Consider the following 17889-nt stretch of genomic DNA (forward strand, 5'->3'; position numbering starts at 1 on the left):
TGGTGAAACACCTAATTTGGTTAATCTGATTTTACTTTTGTCTTTTGCTTCTGTTGAGAAATTCTGAGTTACTTTTCAGCAAAGTCATTGTTTAAAAGGATTTTAAAAAAAAATATTGAGAGGGCCTCAAGATATAGTGAATTCTAAAATCTATATCCTCTATATAAAATCATAGAATCATAGAACAGCTTGGGTTGGAACGGACCTCTAAGGTCATCTAGTTCAGACCCCCTGCATTAAGCAGAGATACCCTGAACTACATCAGGTTGCTCAGAGCCTTGTTGAGCCTCACCTTAAAGATCTCCAGTGATGGGGCCTCAGCTGCTTCCCTGGGCAACGTGTTTCACTGTTCCACTACCCTCATGGTAAAGAACTTGTTCCTAACATCCAATCTAAATCTGCTCTCCTCTAATTAGAAATCATTGCCTATGACTACAGGCCTTTGTAAAGAGTTCTTCTCCACCCCTTTTGTAGGCCCCCTTCAGGCACTGGAAGATCACTATTAGGTCTCCCTAGACAGATATACAGGTGTCACCTAATATCATTCTGCCTTTCTGCTTCCATTGGCAATTAGTGTATTCAATGGGAAAAAAAAAGAAAAAAAAAAAAAAAAGAATGAAATGGGATTTATTTACCTGTGGATTGTCCAAATAGAAGACTCACAAATACATTTTACCTGTTGGGAACTGGTAGTCAAAATGTGGGCAATGCCTCTATCACCACCACTGCAAATAGAGGGAAGAAATCCACCTAATGCTCCTCTCTTCACCACAACTAGACACAACTGAGTGTGCTGTCATCATAAACTTATGCTGGCAAAACTTGTATCTTGTGCATAGCAAATCTGCTTAGAGGGCCCTGGTAATGTTGGGTAATTCACACAGCACCAGGCTGGCAATTACCAGAGTGTCATCCTGCCTCTGTTGCTTTCTATTTCCTGAAGTTCCTGTGCAGTCTCTCTTCCTAATGACTCCTACTAGTACTGACAAATGACTCCTTTACACCTTCTCCACTGGCAGTCTCATTACCTCCAGCCACTGCAAGAGGGAACCAACCACACATCTACTTAGATTCTCATTAGATCATCCCTGATGAGCCCACTCTTATAACAAGGCTTAAGTGCTTCAGATGCAGCTGGAAAATCACCCACAATTTATGGAAGCAGTGCCAGCATCTGTGGGACATGCACACAGGGAAGCAGAGCTGCTGCCCTACCTGTACCTTCCTCCCAGGGTCAGCATCCTTGCAGCTTTAGATAAAAGTAGGGGCTGTGCATGCTTTGAATTTGGGCTTCTTGCTGTGCCTGCACAGAAAGCCTCTCTTACTGTCTCAGATACACCACAACTTGTGTTAACCCCACAAAGCAACAAGAGCACTCCAGTTTGCCAACACTGTATGAAAAACTACCTCCCACACCCCTGGTATGAAGTTGAATGTGTGTGTGTGTGTGTGTGTGTGTGTGTGTGTATTTGTGTGTGGGGGGGTGGGGGATGCTAAGACATAAGTTTAATATAAAAATCAATCACTTGAGCACAGCAGCCTCAGAAGTGAAATTCAGAAGCTTTTTTTTACTTTCATTCTGTTTGCTCCATCAGGTAGTTCTCATTTTCTATAGCTGGATTTGTTAAGCACATTCCCCTGGCAGTCAGGAATAGAACTGCTTGCCTATCCACAGCACAGTGTAATGCAGGTTCCTGCTGACTTCTGAAGTGTTCTCCTCTGGGCTCATTGTGTGATTCACAAACTGAGAGCACAGAATCAGGCCAAGAACCCCACCATGCAACCAACACAGAGCCTTTTGTCAACTTCCTATTACACTGCTCTGCTTCTGAATAGGCACAGGAAAAAAGAGCTCAACAGCACCTGAAACCCTAAGCCCTGCTCAGGTTTTGTCAAACTGTAATTCATCATCTTGTCCTGATAGGCAGGCTCAGATTCCCAGCACAAAACTGGAAGTCATGAAGCAGCCAAATCATGGCTTTTTCCAGACCGGAGCTTTCAGCTGCATCTACAAAGCCCTGGAAACAGCTACAGCACAACAGAGAGCATTTGATTTCAGAGATCTGCCTCAGGGAAGGAAAGCAGTAATCTGTGAAAACCAAGGCCAAAATTCACATAAAGGTGGGTAGATTCCCTACCAGAGGGATCTGTGAGCAGAGGAAAACACATTGGGACTCTTTTTACATGGACATCTTACGGGGGCTTTGCAATATTCTTGAATGCCTCTGAAAAATTCTAGGCATGTGAGATGAAATCCTGGCTCTCAATGAGAGTTTTTGTCTCTGATTTCAGTAGGTTCAGAGTTTCTTTCATTCACAGCCTTGTTTTGATTCTTTCATAGCAAATACAGTACTTTATTGAGACAAGACTAAATTCAATGGATAGTCCAAATGAGTTTAAATGAAGTCTAAGCTGATGCATACTACACCCTCTCCCAGCTCGTTCAACAAACTCTCACTAAGACCTTCTGAGGAATATTTAGTCCCTTCACTCCTCAAAGTTCTTAACATTTGGCCATGTTTAGAGGCATGAGCATTACACTTGCTGAAGCATCATGCTGTGTGAAAACACACTGAAACTGAGCTAAAGGTCTTCTTTTCTGCCTCAGAAGAACACAGGTGTAACACATCAAGTGCCTCTCCTGTTGTCATTACGCTGTTTGAAAATTATGCTCCTTTACCCAAAAACCAAACCAAGACAATTACAGCTTTATAAAAATCTTTCTTACAAACTTACACTGAGTTCATCTACCTGCTATAAGTACAAGTGGCTTTAAGAAAGTCTTACCAAGTACAAATGAGATCTCATGATGTCTTTTCTTTGAATCACTGCTAATTTATCTACCACATCCACTCACCTCCCCCAGTACTGTACTTCTCATTTTGGATATAGTCACAAGGGTCTAAATCCCAAGTTGATCTAAAAATGCTACTCTCAAGGGTAAAATAATGAAGTTCTTTAAACTCTGAAAATAGACACCAGGAATACTCAAAACAACCCCCTATGGATAATAATATCAAGGAGGTGCATTAGGTGTATCCAGTGTCATATTAATCTCTCTTTTCTGCTACATAGATGTGAAACAGGGTTACTGGGACATAAGTTGTATGCAGGGAGGAGAAATGAAGAAATATGGGATCAACCTCATCAGTAGATAACAAACTATCTCTGAAGTAGTGTACACTACACAGAGTAAGTGGATTTCCCTCAACAACTTCTCAAATGTTAAAAAAGACCCTCACAACCACCCTGAATTATATATTGGGCAAGCTACTTTATTTCTTCCTATGAAAACACATCTATATGTTGTAACTGTGGAAGGGTTTATTAACAAAACTACTACCAGCCCCTCTCATTTTGGCTTTAAGTGCATCTGCACTGTTAGTACCTATATGCATATATACACAATGTGTATTTTTGGAGTATGTCTGATTAAGAATTACTTTTCCTCATATTCTTTTCACAGGGTAAGCCAGAGCTTGCTCTGACTTAGGAAACTTTATGAACTCTTGCTCATCTCCTGTTTTGTGAGCAGTTGGTTGATCCAAGTGTTATATTCAAGTATATCTTTGCCTGCTACATGGAAGAACCTTCAATTACTGCACTGGCAACTGACAGACAAATCACTACCAAATCCTTCCATATGATTATGTTAATATATTAACAGCCATATCTTTTTTCACTATGAGATTTGAAATTATTTGATGGTCCTTCTCTGAAGCTTCTGCAGCTTTTCTTATGGCATCCATCCTGCTGGGACAGTGGACCTTCCAATTCAGTTCCCTGTAGATCTCCTGCAAGTACCTAAGGTCTCTACTTAGATATTTTAGCTGCAGCATCTCTTTCTACTGTCCTGCCCATCCATCCTAATATCCACTAGAACAGTGAAATCACCCTCAGTACACAAAAACACTAAAGCTTTTGGTTTGTTATGGGTTGTTTGGGTTTTTTTGAGGAGTCGCCCTTCTCTACTGGAAAAAGCAAAAAGAAATTAAAAGCATGGGGTATTCCCATCACATTAAACTAGGTGCCAAACTCAGGTCACCTTATAGGAAAAAGCTTCTTTTTCTCAACCAACTATTAAAACACTGCTCTTTCAATCCAGCCATGTGAATTACACAAGGTGGTAACCTGGTAAGAAGTTAACCCTTTTCAAATATACCACGTCCTTGGATGGTGTACACTGTCACAGTGATAGGAACTTGAGCTTTCAGGAGCTTTGCTGAGTTACATCACATAAATCCTGTCCAGGCCTAAACCCTAATGCAAAATTTGCAGAAAAATGTGGATTCTAACAACGTGTTCTGTGACATATCTGATAAGAACCATACCCATCCCTTTGTCTGTGGTGCTTGTAATTCCACTTGGCCTTTTATACCTGTAACTGAGATCCATACCCAATCTATATGTCAGGTAATTCTCTGGTATCTGAAACCAACAGGCCTGGAGTTCCAATAGTTCTGCTGATTTATCTGTTGAAGAAGCTATTTTATTAACAGAAAAACAATGAAAATGACACTTGAAAAAGTGCGACCATTAATTTGGATTTATAGCAAAGAAATGCTGAAAATTTCAAGTATTATGAATTAACTGCATGCTGAAATGAACAGTGTATATATTTTTAAGGGTCCCAATCTTTTCAGTTTGAGGGGAGATTTTTATTTTTATAATGATGTGAGGAAGGCTAAAAGTGAATAATAAAAAAATCATCATCTAAGAAGAGGCAAAAGTAAAATTAGTAATGGTGATTCAAATGGTTGAAGAGATTTAACATTGAGATCCATTAGCATTTCTTTAAAATTCATGGCAACAGCTACATTGCAGATATTTTTTATTATCTTCAGTTTATAATTATCTAGTGTTAACCAGTGGTGCCAGGATGGAGCCTGTGTTCAGTTTATTCACCTGCCTCTTTTTAAGTTCTTGTAGGTGATATAAACTACAACTTTCTTCCCCAACAGAAGCTAGAGGCAAACCACAGTAAAACCACATTCACAGAAAGCAGGAAACAAAAATAAAAGCTTATTGAGCTCAATGGACTCTTTGATGGGACACAATGAAAGAACAACCTTCCTCTAAACTCAAACCAAGGAAAATTACAGACTGAAAAAAAAAAAAAAAAAAAAAAAAAAAGAGAAATCATCAGATTATCAGGCAGTGTAAATCCCTACAACTGTATTGCCTTCAGCATTCTCCCTAGCTGAGAGGAGATCTAGAGATTTTAATTTTGCTTTGTTGGGCACTAATTACTGCCAATGTGATTAATAACGACTACATTTCTTGTTGCCTTTCATCTTCATACAATTTTTTTTTTCTTCTCCATATTTTCAGTCCCCTTGCTCTCATCCAGGCAATATTTGTAGTCGGTTTTTAAATGCATGTTTTAGGAATATGGAAATGGTAATTAAATTTTATATGCTAACTGCTGTTATGTAGTGCTTTAGAAAGAAGCTAAATGAGGCACATAGAGGTTCTAATTAGTGAATGATAATGATTTCCTGTATGTTTCTAATGGGTAATTGCTTGATGGCTCTTCAACCAGGGCCCTTAGAAATAACATATTTCCTCTGAGAAAAGGACATTATGTCTATACTAATGTAGTTCCAAGTGTAATGGCACATTTTGAGGCATGCTCCACGTTACAGCCAAAGGCAGCTTTATGGAGATTACACCTTATTAGCTTTGAGAGAATGCTAATAAATCTCCAGCCTGGAGGGCACTCCCTGAGGAATTCTGGCTCCTTACCTTTGACATGGGGGATGAAGTGGGAGTTGGGGTGGGAGTCATGGTGAGTGGAGCCGAGACTGCTGGGGTGCGGGTGCGAGAACCACTGCACACCAGCAGAGAGCAGCTCTGGGGCAGCAGGGAATCAGGGGCACAACAAAATGAAAACAAAGAAAAGCAGTAAAGCAATAAGGGAAGGAGGCTTCAAGGGTAAAGGAAAAAAAAAAAAAACAAACCAAAGAAAAAAGGCATTGAACAACTAGGATTCTGAAAAGAAGGGAGGAGAAAAGAAAAACAAAAAGGTTAAAGATGTACCGGAGGGTTTATAAATGTTAGATAAAGTTACAGGAAGTATTAGGAGAGAGGCTCAGATTTGAGCTACGTTGCTAATTTAGCATAACATCTATTGGCTTCAGGAACTTCTGGTTTATGCCTCGTTACCAAAAAGTAGACTGCTACCAGCATGCAAACATTGCAAACACTGAGGCTCAATTAGTTAAGAAAGCAGCTGTTTTGAAAAGCGCCTGACTAAAAACGTCAGTCAAGGGGCATGCAAGCTGTTTTCTATTGTTTTAAGACATTCCAAAAATGCTGCCAACACCAGCTAGTGCACTGCAGGAGGAAAAGGCTGCAAACTTTTTCAAAACTTGTAGCACTCAGATTTTTGAAGACCCTTATGCTGGCAACGTCAACGCAGTGGTTCACTTCTCTCTCAAGGGCCAGCTGGGAGCCAAAGAGAAGTTATCTCAGGCCACTGGGCTTAGTCAGAGAGAAATTCTTCTTGCAAATAACATGATGATAAGAAGTGCCATTAGGAGAAAAATGGTAAATATACATTGCTATTATTCAACATGAATAATACCATAGGAAAATTATAAAGTAGGATTAATGAGTACCCCAAAGCAGGGTAGCAAAGATCAAAACAATAAGTTCTACAGTTACTTCTGTGTCATATGAGAGACAAACAGGTGAGCCAAAGATGAGATCATCTCAACAGAGATAAGTTTGAACAAATATTTTCTCAGAAAATCCCTCAGGCTGCAAACTTTTGAAGATTTTATGTCTGGATCCAAACTCTGGCTTGAGTCCATCCACCCATCACATGAGTTACACAAACAGAGACTGCTTCTGGGCAAGGTCCTTGTCCGAATGCAGACAGTAAAACACAATCACAGTCAAGTCTGGAATAGGGCCTGGATTTGTTCATATCCCTGCTATAACTGATACAATTGAAAAAAGACCCTCAGAATTGTCAAAATCACGTGACAGAAGTTTGCAGCTTTTTCATGCCTTTTCAAGTCTCTTCTGGTTTCAGTTGTAACATCATCTTAAAATACAGTCATGTCGTCAGCACCAAGTATCAGACACAATTTGCTTCTGTCCCACCTCCCTTAGGTCCTTTAAATAAGGCATTCACTGACAGACACAATCAGCTGCTTTCAGCCCACCCCCACAAGGATGGCTGCAGCATTCAAGTTCCACAGTGGTGGCTCTATTATAACTCTTTAATTTTAAAAATGCAGTTCCCCTTGTATATAGGCTTTTGGCATCCTGACTGTTCAGCTGTTATCACCAAGGAAGATGGAACTGCATGACTGTGTCATTTAATTTAAAAGCAGATCACACAGATTTAATTCATTACCATAAACAATAAAATCAGTCTTCAATGAACAGCATTTAGAGACACGTTTTTAATGCAGTTTGGGTGTGGATGAACTTCATTTTCCTGTCTTGCTTTTATATACATAACCAGTACTTTTGAATGCACTGGGAACCTGAATGACCTGTACATTTTCTATATTGTACATAGCACTTTTATTTCAGTGCTAAACCAGTAAATGGAGTTTGTGTTTTCAAAGGTTTCCAGGCAATTGCCTATGGCTTTAATTAAGTAATCTACTATGTGAACCATGGGTCTACATTTTAAAAAAATTACAAGCAATTTGGAATATCTGGAGATTTTGCTGCTGAATCTGACATTCCATGGCTGCACCAAGCTTTAGATTATATTTTTTAGGAAGGAAAAATCCTACATTACTGACTTCTTTATAGTCAGGCCATAACTTTTGTTTCCAATATGAGATCTTTTCCCAGTTCCAAAATGAAGTTTGTCATTCCAACTCAAACCACCCTACAAGTCTACGATTCACTGCTGCAAAGTTCTTCTTACTTTCATAAACATACAGATCAGAAATAAAACCAGCAGATCCATATTTTTAATGTAGGAAATGCTCATCAGCCTTGAGCAGAAGACTGCATAAATCAAGAATGAAAAAACAGGACAATATATAACGATTTTTCGAACCGAAATTTTCACTGCTAAGAGAAACAAGTTCCTCCCTGTGTCACAGAGTGACAGGATAAAGAAACAACAGTTTTACACATACTTCTAATGCAGTTGCCCTTACCAGGTCTGTGGAAATGCTGAGGTGAACGTGACATGGTGGGTGTGTAGCTGTGCCGACTGTACACGGGAGAATTAATGGAGCCCTGACTAGTGGACCTGTGAATCATACGATCCCGAACATCTTGATAGCCCTGCAGAACAGAAGCATCCACTAATAAATGGAAATGCACATCACACATTTTTAGCAGCACTTTACTTTGATGGATCTGAAGGCATTAGCAGAAGGTACTGAAATAACAATATCCCTGAAGCTTTCAGCCTACTTCATTATTACTGTTCTCTAATGAGCTGCTCCAAAGACTTCAATCCAGTTTTATAGCCTGGGTCAGAGTTCAGTCTTGGAAGGTTCCAAGTCCATCTGTAATTTTATTAAATTCGATATATTGCTAGATTTACTCACATTCCTGTGAGAGAAGCTGCATTCAGAGTATGTCTGTACATTCAGCAGATGCAGCATCCTGCACAAGATCCATGAGGTTGCTTTCAGCTGGATATCTTGGAGACCAGCAAGAGCTCAGCAGCAGCAGCACAGAGCTCTCTGTGGCTCAATTTACCATGTGTCTCAACTAGCTGCATCAAAAGGTATTTAATATCAAAACTAGATTCCCTTTGTGTCTGAAAACATGATGCTTTCTTGTAAATAATTCAATTTACTTAATTTCCTGTTAAAAAAAAAGCGCCAATTGAAAAAAAAAAAAAAAAGCCACACCTTCAAAGCCCCACAAAGCAAACTAAACCAGGCCAAAAGGAAGAGGACTGATGTTAATGCATGAAAATTTAAAAGAAATTTTTATAGACACTGTTTTAACATGTAGCAATCAGTACAACCTCTGTATTGCAAATAAAGAACACTTCCCAGCCCCCAAATGATAATGCTTCTGCAGTGGCATCCATTGAACCCCTAAGAAATAACTTCCCAAATGCTTCATGTGATGTTCAAAGTAACTCCTAGGGAAAAATGAAACCAAACCATTCTTATGTTTTCTTCAAGAAAAAAATTGCACTTGTTTTAGTAGCAGACATAGCTTATTATTTAGATGCTTAAAGCAGCATTTTAGCTCATGTAAATTATCCAGCTCCTGAGACCTGCACCTCCCTGTGCAGCAAGAAGGATGTGCAAGAAGTGACCTCTGCTGGAGAAATGGCTCTGTTTTACAGATAACCAACAGGGAGAAGAGGTAGCTTCATTTTTTGTATAATCTGTCAATAAAAACTTGATGTTTTCCTTTTAGAGTTAACTTCTGTTAAAATTCAATATTCAGAAAAAGTCCGTGGTGAACAGAGATCAGACTGACAGCAAAATCAACACCTGCATTTGATGAAGTAGTTCTATTCACAGTAAAATACACTGCCTCTAAAGGTTCCACTAAACTTACTTCTGCAGAAGGGGTAGGTGATAATGTCCTTGGAGACTGCAAAGACATAAAAATAAGGTTACTGAAACATCATAGTGTGTGCCAGGCCAGAAAATGCCAATCTAAACATTGCTGCAGATACACAGATATATGTACAGCAATGTAAAATGGCAATGTAGAAATGACTGAGGCCACTGCAGCACTGGAACTTGTTTTTTCCACATTGCTAGGAACTAGTCCATAAATCATTGAAGCAATTAAGGTTTCTGGGAGACTCTTTATAAGCGTGATTAATTCAGTGAAATATCATGCAACATCATCTCTCAGCCATCTAATCGCTGTGGTAATTAAAACATAATCAAAATTAGAAAAGGTTATTAATTTAATAACCATGCCTGTTACGAAAAATTCTTTCAAGTGGAAATCAAAAGTAAATAATCTTAACTCAGAGCTTTGCATGGCATCAGAAATACAGAATAACTTCCAGGATGAAGCATGTTTCCCCTTCAACACATACTCTGGCAAAAAATGTGCTTTTCCCCAAGGCCTACCATTTCACACCCATGCAAAGGAGTGCACAGTTGTCATCAACATTGCTTTGATGTGATCTCCTTTAAATCTCTGTGTTCTTCCATGGTTACATAAAGAGAGCAGACAGGAATCACAAGCATATATATTGAAAGAACTCCACAAAGGCCACTGGGCAGAAATATTCACAATATTATAAAAAGTTTCTATTCCAGAAACAGGGAAACAGAGGCAAGGAATACCTTTAGAAATGAAGCATATGATCATACATACGTTGATTGCACAAACAAAAATAAAGTCTATGTATAATTACCAGTTATGTGCCCTTTAATTACAAGACAATTTGAAGCTGGAAGATCAGGATTTAATTATTTTTCTTTATGCCTTAAACTTCAATATTATTTAATTGCCATAATAAAATGGGCAAGAGATTATGCTTTTAAATAAGACCACAATTATTACAGAATGACACAGCTATAAAGACAATGTCTCCGAAGCAAAACTGCTGATTGAGGTCTAGTTCTTACAATAACATACAGCAGCAGTAGTGTAAAACATGCAGAATTTCAGGTAATAAATATCCAGCTATTCATTTTGCATGGAGAGACCATTTACTCTTATGGAGCTGATGGTACTGTGAATGCAAAGTATCCAAACAAAGGAGTGATATTTTCTGAGTACTAAACATCTCCTTTTCATCAAGTTTCCATTAAGTTTTTTAAAGACCACTTTCATTACTTTCAATCAAACTCTTAAATGTCTTTTATATTTTTTTTTTCCTAATCCTGCATAATTTCTATACAGCAAACCACCATTTCTGCACAGGTCTAACAGCAACAACTATAAAAATTTTGCTCCACATAAAACATATTGTACACAGTGCTTTGTAACATCATTCTCCACAAAAACTGAGAGCTAATCTAAAACTTTCAATATGAACAAGAAAAGCACACATTGTGATGTGCATTCCCACATTTACCTACTAGTAATTTTTTTGTTGCTGTAAAAAACCAATTTCCATACCAAAGTGTGGTTACCTGGGTGCTATGGTTATGACTACTGTAAGATGTAGTCACAGGAATCTAATATAGGGAAGGTATCCCAGAAATTAATATGCTGAATCCATGACCAACATTCCATGTATTATTATTCCATCACTATCTGATATCCTCTCATTGATTTTTGGGAAATGGAATCATTCTCTGCAGCCAAATTGCTTATGCACAGGTGAAGTATATCCTGCCATATCCTAAACTTTGAGTCTGCCAAGGACTGTTTGGTTCTTCTTTTAAAATCTGGTCTATTGCACAGGTCTTTACACCAGTCAGAAAAGAAAAAGTCTGGGCAGAGAGCCAGTTCTGACCAAATTTACAGTAAAACTCTACTTACTGCAGCAGGTTCAATGCACTGTCACTTCCAGATCTAGAGGGTTGCTCCAGTATCTGAAGTCAAACAAGTAATTCTGTGCTCTGTGAAATTTCTCAAAACTTTTGCAGGTGTAATTTTATAATGAAAGTTCCAGCATTTCACCCTAACTTCATTTTAACTGTCTTTTTATTTAACTACCAGGTAAGATGCTTGCTCCATTTTCAAGTATCTATCACATTAGAAAAAGACTTTTCTCAGCTAATGACAGCTTGTCTACTGCAAGCTCTTACATTCAGTGCTTTCAGCTGACAGAATACCAGAAACAAGGGACATGCATGTAAAATGCTGCTGTGCTCAATATTTTTGCAGCAAAAGCCAGAGCTGAGAAAATACTTGGACTTCAGCACCAATTTGGGGGCTTGTTGGGAGGTCAGAAATTATAGGACATGAAGAACCCTCAACAATTGATGGTTTCTGGAAATCTTATAACTTTCTTAAGGGTCTGCCCGGATAGCAGAAAACTTATTTACACTTCTCATCTCCTATCCCTTCACCTCTTTTCCATCGGAAGCCGACAACCCGGTCCCACCAGATGGCGCCAGGGGAAACACAGCCACGGGGCGGCCCCCAGAGACAACGAGAGAGACCAAAGCAATCCCAAAGCCTCATCCTGCCCTTGATCACTGCCTGTGGCTAAAATAATAGATTTCTCGTAGGTCATTCCCTGCAATGAAGTTTTGCTTTCACTACTGGATTATCTTTAGTAGCTATTGCACGACTCCTCCATCCACCCAGAAATCTTTCTTACCTCAGTTGGGTGATTTCATAGAATCATAGAACTGGCTGGGTTGGAAGGGACCTCAGAGATCATCAAGTCCAACCCTTGATCCACTCCCGCTGCAGTTCCCAGCCCATGGCACTGAGTGCCACATCCAGGCTCTTCTTAAATATCTCCAGGGATGGAGAATCCACCCCTTCCCTGGGCAGCCCATTCCAATGTCTGATCACCCTCTCCGTAAAGAAATTCTTTACGGAGAAGTCCAACCTAAACCTCCCCTGGCACAACTTGAGACCTCTTGTGCCCTCTTGTCTTGCTGAGAGTTGCCTGGGAAAAGAGACCAACCCCCCCCTGGCTCCAACCTCCTTTCAGGGAGTTGTAGAGAGTGATGAGGTCTCCCCTGAGCCTCCTCTTCTCCAGGCTGAACACCCCCAGCTCCCTCAGCCTCTCTTCATAGGATCTGTGCTTGAGTCCTTTCACCAGCCTGGTTGCCCTCCTTTGGACCTGCTCCAGGACCTCAATATCCTTCCTAAACTGAGGGGACTTGTTCTTTTAAATCGTGGTGAAGGATGTTTCTAGGGTACAAGCTTCAACTCAGGCTCCCCTTTTATTTAACACCACCACATACACACACTTTGCAAAAACAATGCAGGTAAAAACACTGGAGGACTGTAAATCCCTGCCATAGCTAAGCATGTCACCTACTTTGCTTAAAGATTACAGTGACTGATGCATCATTTATCAAGATTGGGGTGACTTGATTACCACAACACAAACACAAAGGAAGAAATCAAATGCCTCCACCCTGATGGCTTTGTGTTCTCATTAGGGCAAGGGAAGGGAGGACAAACAGGTACAAAGAGGTGAGGTAACTTGCCCAAGGTGACAGGAGTCAGCAATAGCGTTGGGTGGAAAACCCAGATCCTCTGAAAAGAAGGGTGAGAGCTCTTGTTTCCAGAACAGATTTCTGTGGCCACTAGAAATTAATTGTTTTAATGTTGGTGAAAAGCAGGGTAACAAAAAATCCAAAGGCTTTGCTCATTTCCAGAACAAGGATAATGGCAGACAGCTTCCACCAGACTGCTTTATCAGCTTCCAACATACTGCTTCATGAGTGAGGAGCTTCCTTTTAAGGATTAACAAATATTTCAGCTTCTGTGGGTGAGATTAGTTCCTCCTCTGTGACTATCAAGAGACTTCTGTTAACAGGGAGTTTTGTGGAATGGGTCAGGCCTGTTGGAACTTGTCAGAAGTCACCAAGGTGTTTCATGGTGTTGTTGAACCAGATATCAGCTGGGTTCACTACGAACTTAGATTTGAGGGAGGGAAATTCTGTGATGTTCTGACCTGTAAATCTCTTATTTTATTCCTGAGCTGAACAGATTCCTGAATTTCCAACTCATGGCATAATTTAAAAGAATCACCCTATAAAACCTTAAAGAATAAAAGAGAAAACCTGAGGCAGCTCTGATCTGTTAATGGGCATAGCACTTTGCTAAGAAAGCAGATTATCAGTGACTGATAATCATGCTACTGATCTGGGCACCTACAGACCACTGGTGTCTGAATGATTTATCATATTTCATTTTGGCTCAGCTCATCATCTGACTCAACTGAGTTACAGTCAGTAAAGTCACTGAGATTGCAAGGAGGTGAATCCATTTCCATATCCATTCAAACTGGCATTGAGAAAGTTTGATTTACAGTCAGACAGTATTACATGACCAAACATGCTTCATAAACTGCACTGGAACCATGTAAATAGTAATTGCAGCTATGAAAATTCACCTGAGGAAACTGGGGGACCCTATAACCTGAAAGATATCTTTAAATACAAATTTAAGAGAATAGATTGATAGATTTTTTTTTTTTCTCTCCTTTCATTTCAGGACACAAGAATCCTTATGAAATGTCAGCAGTTTAAAATGTGAGGCAGTAATTTCAGCAACAACACTAACCTGCTTTCCAAGATGAAAGAGCACTTCATTCTGACCTAGTCCAGACTTTACCCAGTACATCTGGCCAAGTGCTCTGGAAATGTATTTCCCTTCAATATGTGTGAGAAAGCATCATGCTGTTATTAATCCTTTTACTGCCCCAGATCATCATGGCATTCCCCATAATCCAGGGTGAATATTGGTGCTCTACAGCATAACACTGGGTTGGCTTTTGGCCCACATTCTGGACTTTGCTCTGCCCCAAGATTAGGAGCCCCATGCGAGTGATGAGAACGCACATGCAGGAGGCTGCAAACCTCTCCCCCTGCCATTCCTCTGCCAGTGGCTGGGGTTGGGGTAGGTGTTTGATTGTGTGGTTTCATGGTGCAGCTTTGCACACCAAACCCCCTCACGACTGCTCCCCTTAAACCCAGATCAAACAGACAAAAAGCAGCAGCAGCAGCAGGAAATACTAAGGAGTGTCAGTGAGGAAGTGTTTCAAAAGAGGACAGAAGCGAAGCAGGCTTTGGATAAAGCACACAGCAGAATGAGTTGCTTGTCAGTTCATTACCTCTCCAAGACTCTGTCTCTCCTGTCTGTCCTCGTAGGCGGAAGTGTAGAATGGCTCATAAGTTATTAGGTCTGGACGTTCAATGTCATAAATGGCCTTGACTTTGGGAATGGCTGCTAAATCCTTGTAATCAAGGATTTCATTGTCTACTTTTGCCTGAAGGTCAAAGACAGAAGATAAATTAACTTACACAAACGCACTGGTAATCTCTGTTTTACACAATTTATGAATTTTTTTTCAATGTATTTGTTGTCACACTGTTGCTATGGAAAATTTGGCACTCCACGGGTGGATTGCTTCTTGTTCTTCTCCAGCAGGCCTCCTCTGCACAAGCACACAGTGTTTTCTCAGTTTGTGAAAGAAAGAACACAGTATATATGGATGATACAAAAGTTTCTTAGCTCTACTAAGCTGGAAACTTCAGCTCTGCAAATGACTCATTTTGTGGCCTCAGGCAAGTATTTTCACCTTTCTGCTCTTGTTTTCCCACATGTAAAATATGTGATAACATCAACAGAGTTTGCAGATTACAGAGGTAACGAGAAGATTCCATGCAGAAGACCACAGACAGAAAGGCAATTTATAATTGTGCACACGAGAGGAAATACAACCTATTACTGGGAAATAAAAAGGCAAGCAGGATCACTTGTCAGGACTGGGTACTGAAACTCCCAACTGAAATTATTATATTGCACACATCAGTCAATCTATACCCAAGCTTCTGACCAAGGCCTTATGTAGTATGCAGCTACTAACCAACAAAGCACTAAAATTGACTTTTTTTCCACTAAGGCTGCAAGGAACTCTAAATCAGTTAAAAAACTGAAGTAGAAAAATCAGTTCCTAAGACAGATGAACCAATTAGAAAGAGCAACAAAAAAGGCCTTACTAATAGTTTAGGTAGCAAATACCTTTCCTTACTTAAGACTCATTAAAAAAAGTCATCAGACATTCTTACCTACCTTACAGAAACACATTTGACGATTAAAACTAAAAGAGAACATTCAAATTAGTTTTCAACTCTTCTAGTAGATATTTTATTTATTCACAGTAGGCTGCACAAGGCTGATCTGTATTTCTACTCACATCCAGTTCCATTCTCCTGGAGTACTAGCACCTAGCATTTTCAGATAGAAGTCCCTGTGACTTCAAGCTCTCCTAACAACCAGTGGTCTTGGTGGTTCTTAAGCAATGCCAAAAATTAGAAACAATGCAAACCACTTTTGATAGAGACAGGTTTCAAACAGTTCACTTTCCTAAAACATCCTCAAATCTGTTCAGTTTTGACTCACCAGATATAACAAAATACCTTAATACAGTTTAACCCTTAAAGTAAGTGCATCAGTGTATGTTATTTCTGTAACAGTCTTATCACAGTCTGTTAATGAGCTGCAAATACGTCAGGATAATCTTAATTCAATATAAATGACACAGAAGTTTTTGTAGGCCTTTGGTCTAGGCCACCACGTTGCCTTAAAGTCTGTGATGTTATGCAGTACAGCCTGGTAAGATTATGAAGCTGATATGACCAGTATGGCAGTTCTCCAGGATATGCCATGTTAAAAATCACAGTTATCAAAATAAGAGCAGCCAATCTTTGTTATTGTAGGTGAGATGCACTGAAGAACCAGCCTTAAACCTAGGACTTGCAATTTTGGTAATTTCTCTGATTATACATGTAACTGATAAATGTCTTACACTACACTTGCACTTATATAATCAACATTATCAATAAAATCAGGGATTCAGCATTATGCATAGGTAAAGGAAAAGATTTTGCCCTGCAGTCTGTCTTTTCCCTTCACCTTTGTTCCCCTCATAATGGACTCCCTCTCACTAGTTTGTCTTCCTATAATTTTCTTCCTAAGCAGTTATCTTCCACTTCTGCCTTGGATTTTCTGCAGTCTATCTGAGAGCACATTTTATGTGAGGACAAATAAAAAGGATCATTCCTTTGAAAATTTTGGGCCAACCTTCTGCTAGTGTATTATAACTTTTTATGTCTCATATCTTATGGACTCAAAAGAGACTAATAATGAGAAGAAGTGAAAGAGATCCTCTAAAATAATGAAAGAGGAGGCTTGATTACTGATGGTGTTGTATTAAACTCTAAATCTCAGGCAGTCACAAATAAAATACTCTATCACTAACTTTGCATTTTCTGCACTGTTTAGTAACAGAAGGATGCTTAATATTTCTTTTATTCATAAATAAAACCCACCTTTTTCCTTCCACAACCAAAATATCTGACTTCTGAAACAGAAAGTGTAGCATCAGCCAGGCTGACCCTCCTGCCCATGTCCCAAAAACACAGATAAAAGATCTCTCAAGAACTACATATCAAGGTGCAGAGATCTCCTCACATAACCCCTAACTGAAATGACCTGTCTGCTTTTTGTCCCTCTTCACATCATCAAGTGACTTAAAGAGATTTAATGTATCTTTCCCAGGGAAATGTGATCCTTAAAAGGCCTACCCTGCTCTCAAAATCTGTAGTTAAAAAAGTTGTATCTGTCATGGCAACTATGTCAGCAATTTATCCGCTAGAGTAAAGGCATTTTCATCAGTATAAAAGTGAATTATTTCAGCATGGTGTATTTCATGTGCAAGGAAGGGTTTGGCAGCTTATTTACCAGAAGGAATACTTACATAGATAGTGTGGCCTGGAGACCCAGGTATACTGGAACCTGGTCTGGAATAAATGCTTTCTGATGATGTTCTTGTTGGCTGAAAAACAAATAGTAATTTTCAGAGCAATATGAAGCCATTGACATTGCTACTTTTGATTTTAAGTGTAAGAAATCTGCATACATCTTGACATTAACTGAATTTAGAAAAAAATATCAACACAAATGCAAGCATTCTGGCAAATTTCACAATCTTGTGAGGCAGGTGGGCTTATTTTTTTTGCTAAGGGAAGGGAGTGCTGTGAGGAGGGGAGGGAGGTTTTCTAAACTATACTATGTAGAAGACTGACAGTGATAACAAACAAAACCAAGCAACACCTGCCAGAGACACTGCATGGAGCCATACAAAGTGCAATGCAGAGTAGTCCTGCTGGTGATTTTATCAAAACATTAGTTCACAAACAGCTTGAGTTATCAGCAGTTCAGCAACAAAACAGTTGAGAGAAGCATGGCTCATAAGTTATCAGTTTCCACATCTTCCATCACTGGGTTTGCATCATGAATACAGAACTGAATTCTGTCCTTCTAAGTAGA

At 39.4% G+C, this 17889-nt stretch overlaps 1 protein-coding gene across 10 annotated transcripts in view; it reads right to left on the reverse strand.

Annotated features, from left to right (window-relative positions):
* Positions 1-17889, reverse strand: part of ABLIM1 (actin binding LIM protein 1) — a 195800-nt gene that overhangs the window by 24697 nt on the left and 153214 nt on the right. For 7 of the 10 annotated variants that reach the window (XM_071749483.1, XM_071749484.1, XM_071749478.1 and 4 more), the window contains 4 exons: positions 17318-17395; positions 14669-14824; positions 9508-9543; positions 8133-8262 (listed from right to left, as the gene is read on the reverse strand). In XM_071749483.1, the coding sequence (XP_071605584.1) occupies positions 8133-8262; positions 9508-9543; positions 14669-14824; positions 17318-17395 (400 nt within the window). The remainder of the gene's footprint in view (positions 1-8132; positions 8263-9507; positions 9544-14668; positions 14825-17317; positions 17396-17889) is intronic. The other 3 variants (XM_071749475.1, XM_071749480.1, XM_071749482.1) reach the window with 1 other exon arrangement.

This window comes from Heliangelus exortis, chromosome 7, assembly GCF_036169615.1.
Source record: "Heliangelus exortis chromosome 7, bHelExo1.hap1, whole genome shotgun sequence".
In the NCBI taxonomy this organism is placed as follows: domain Eukaryota; kingdom Metazoa; phylum Chordata; class Aves; order Apodiformes; family Trochilidae; genus Heliangelus; species Heliangelus exortis.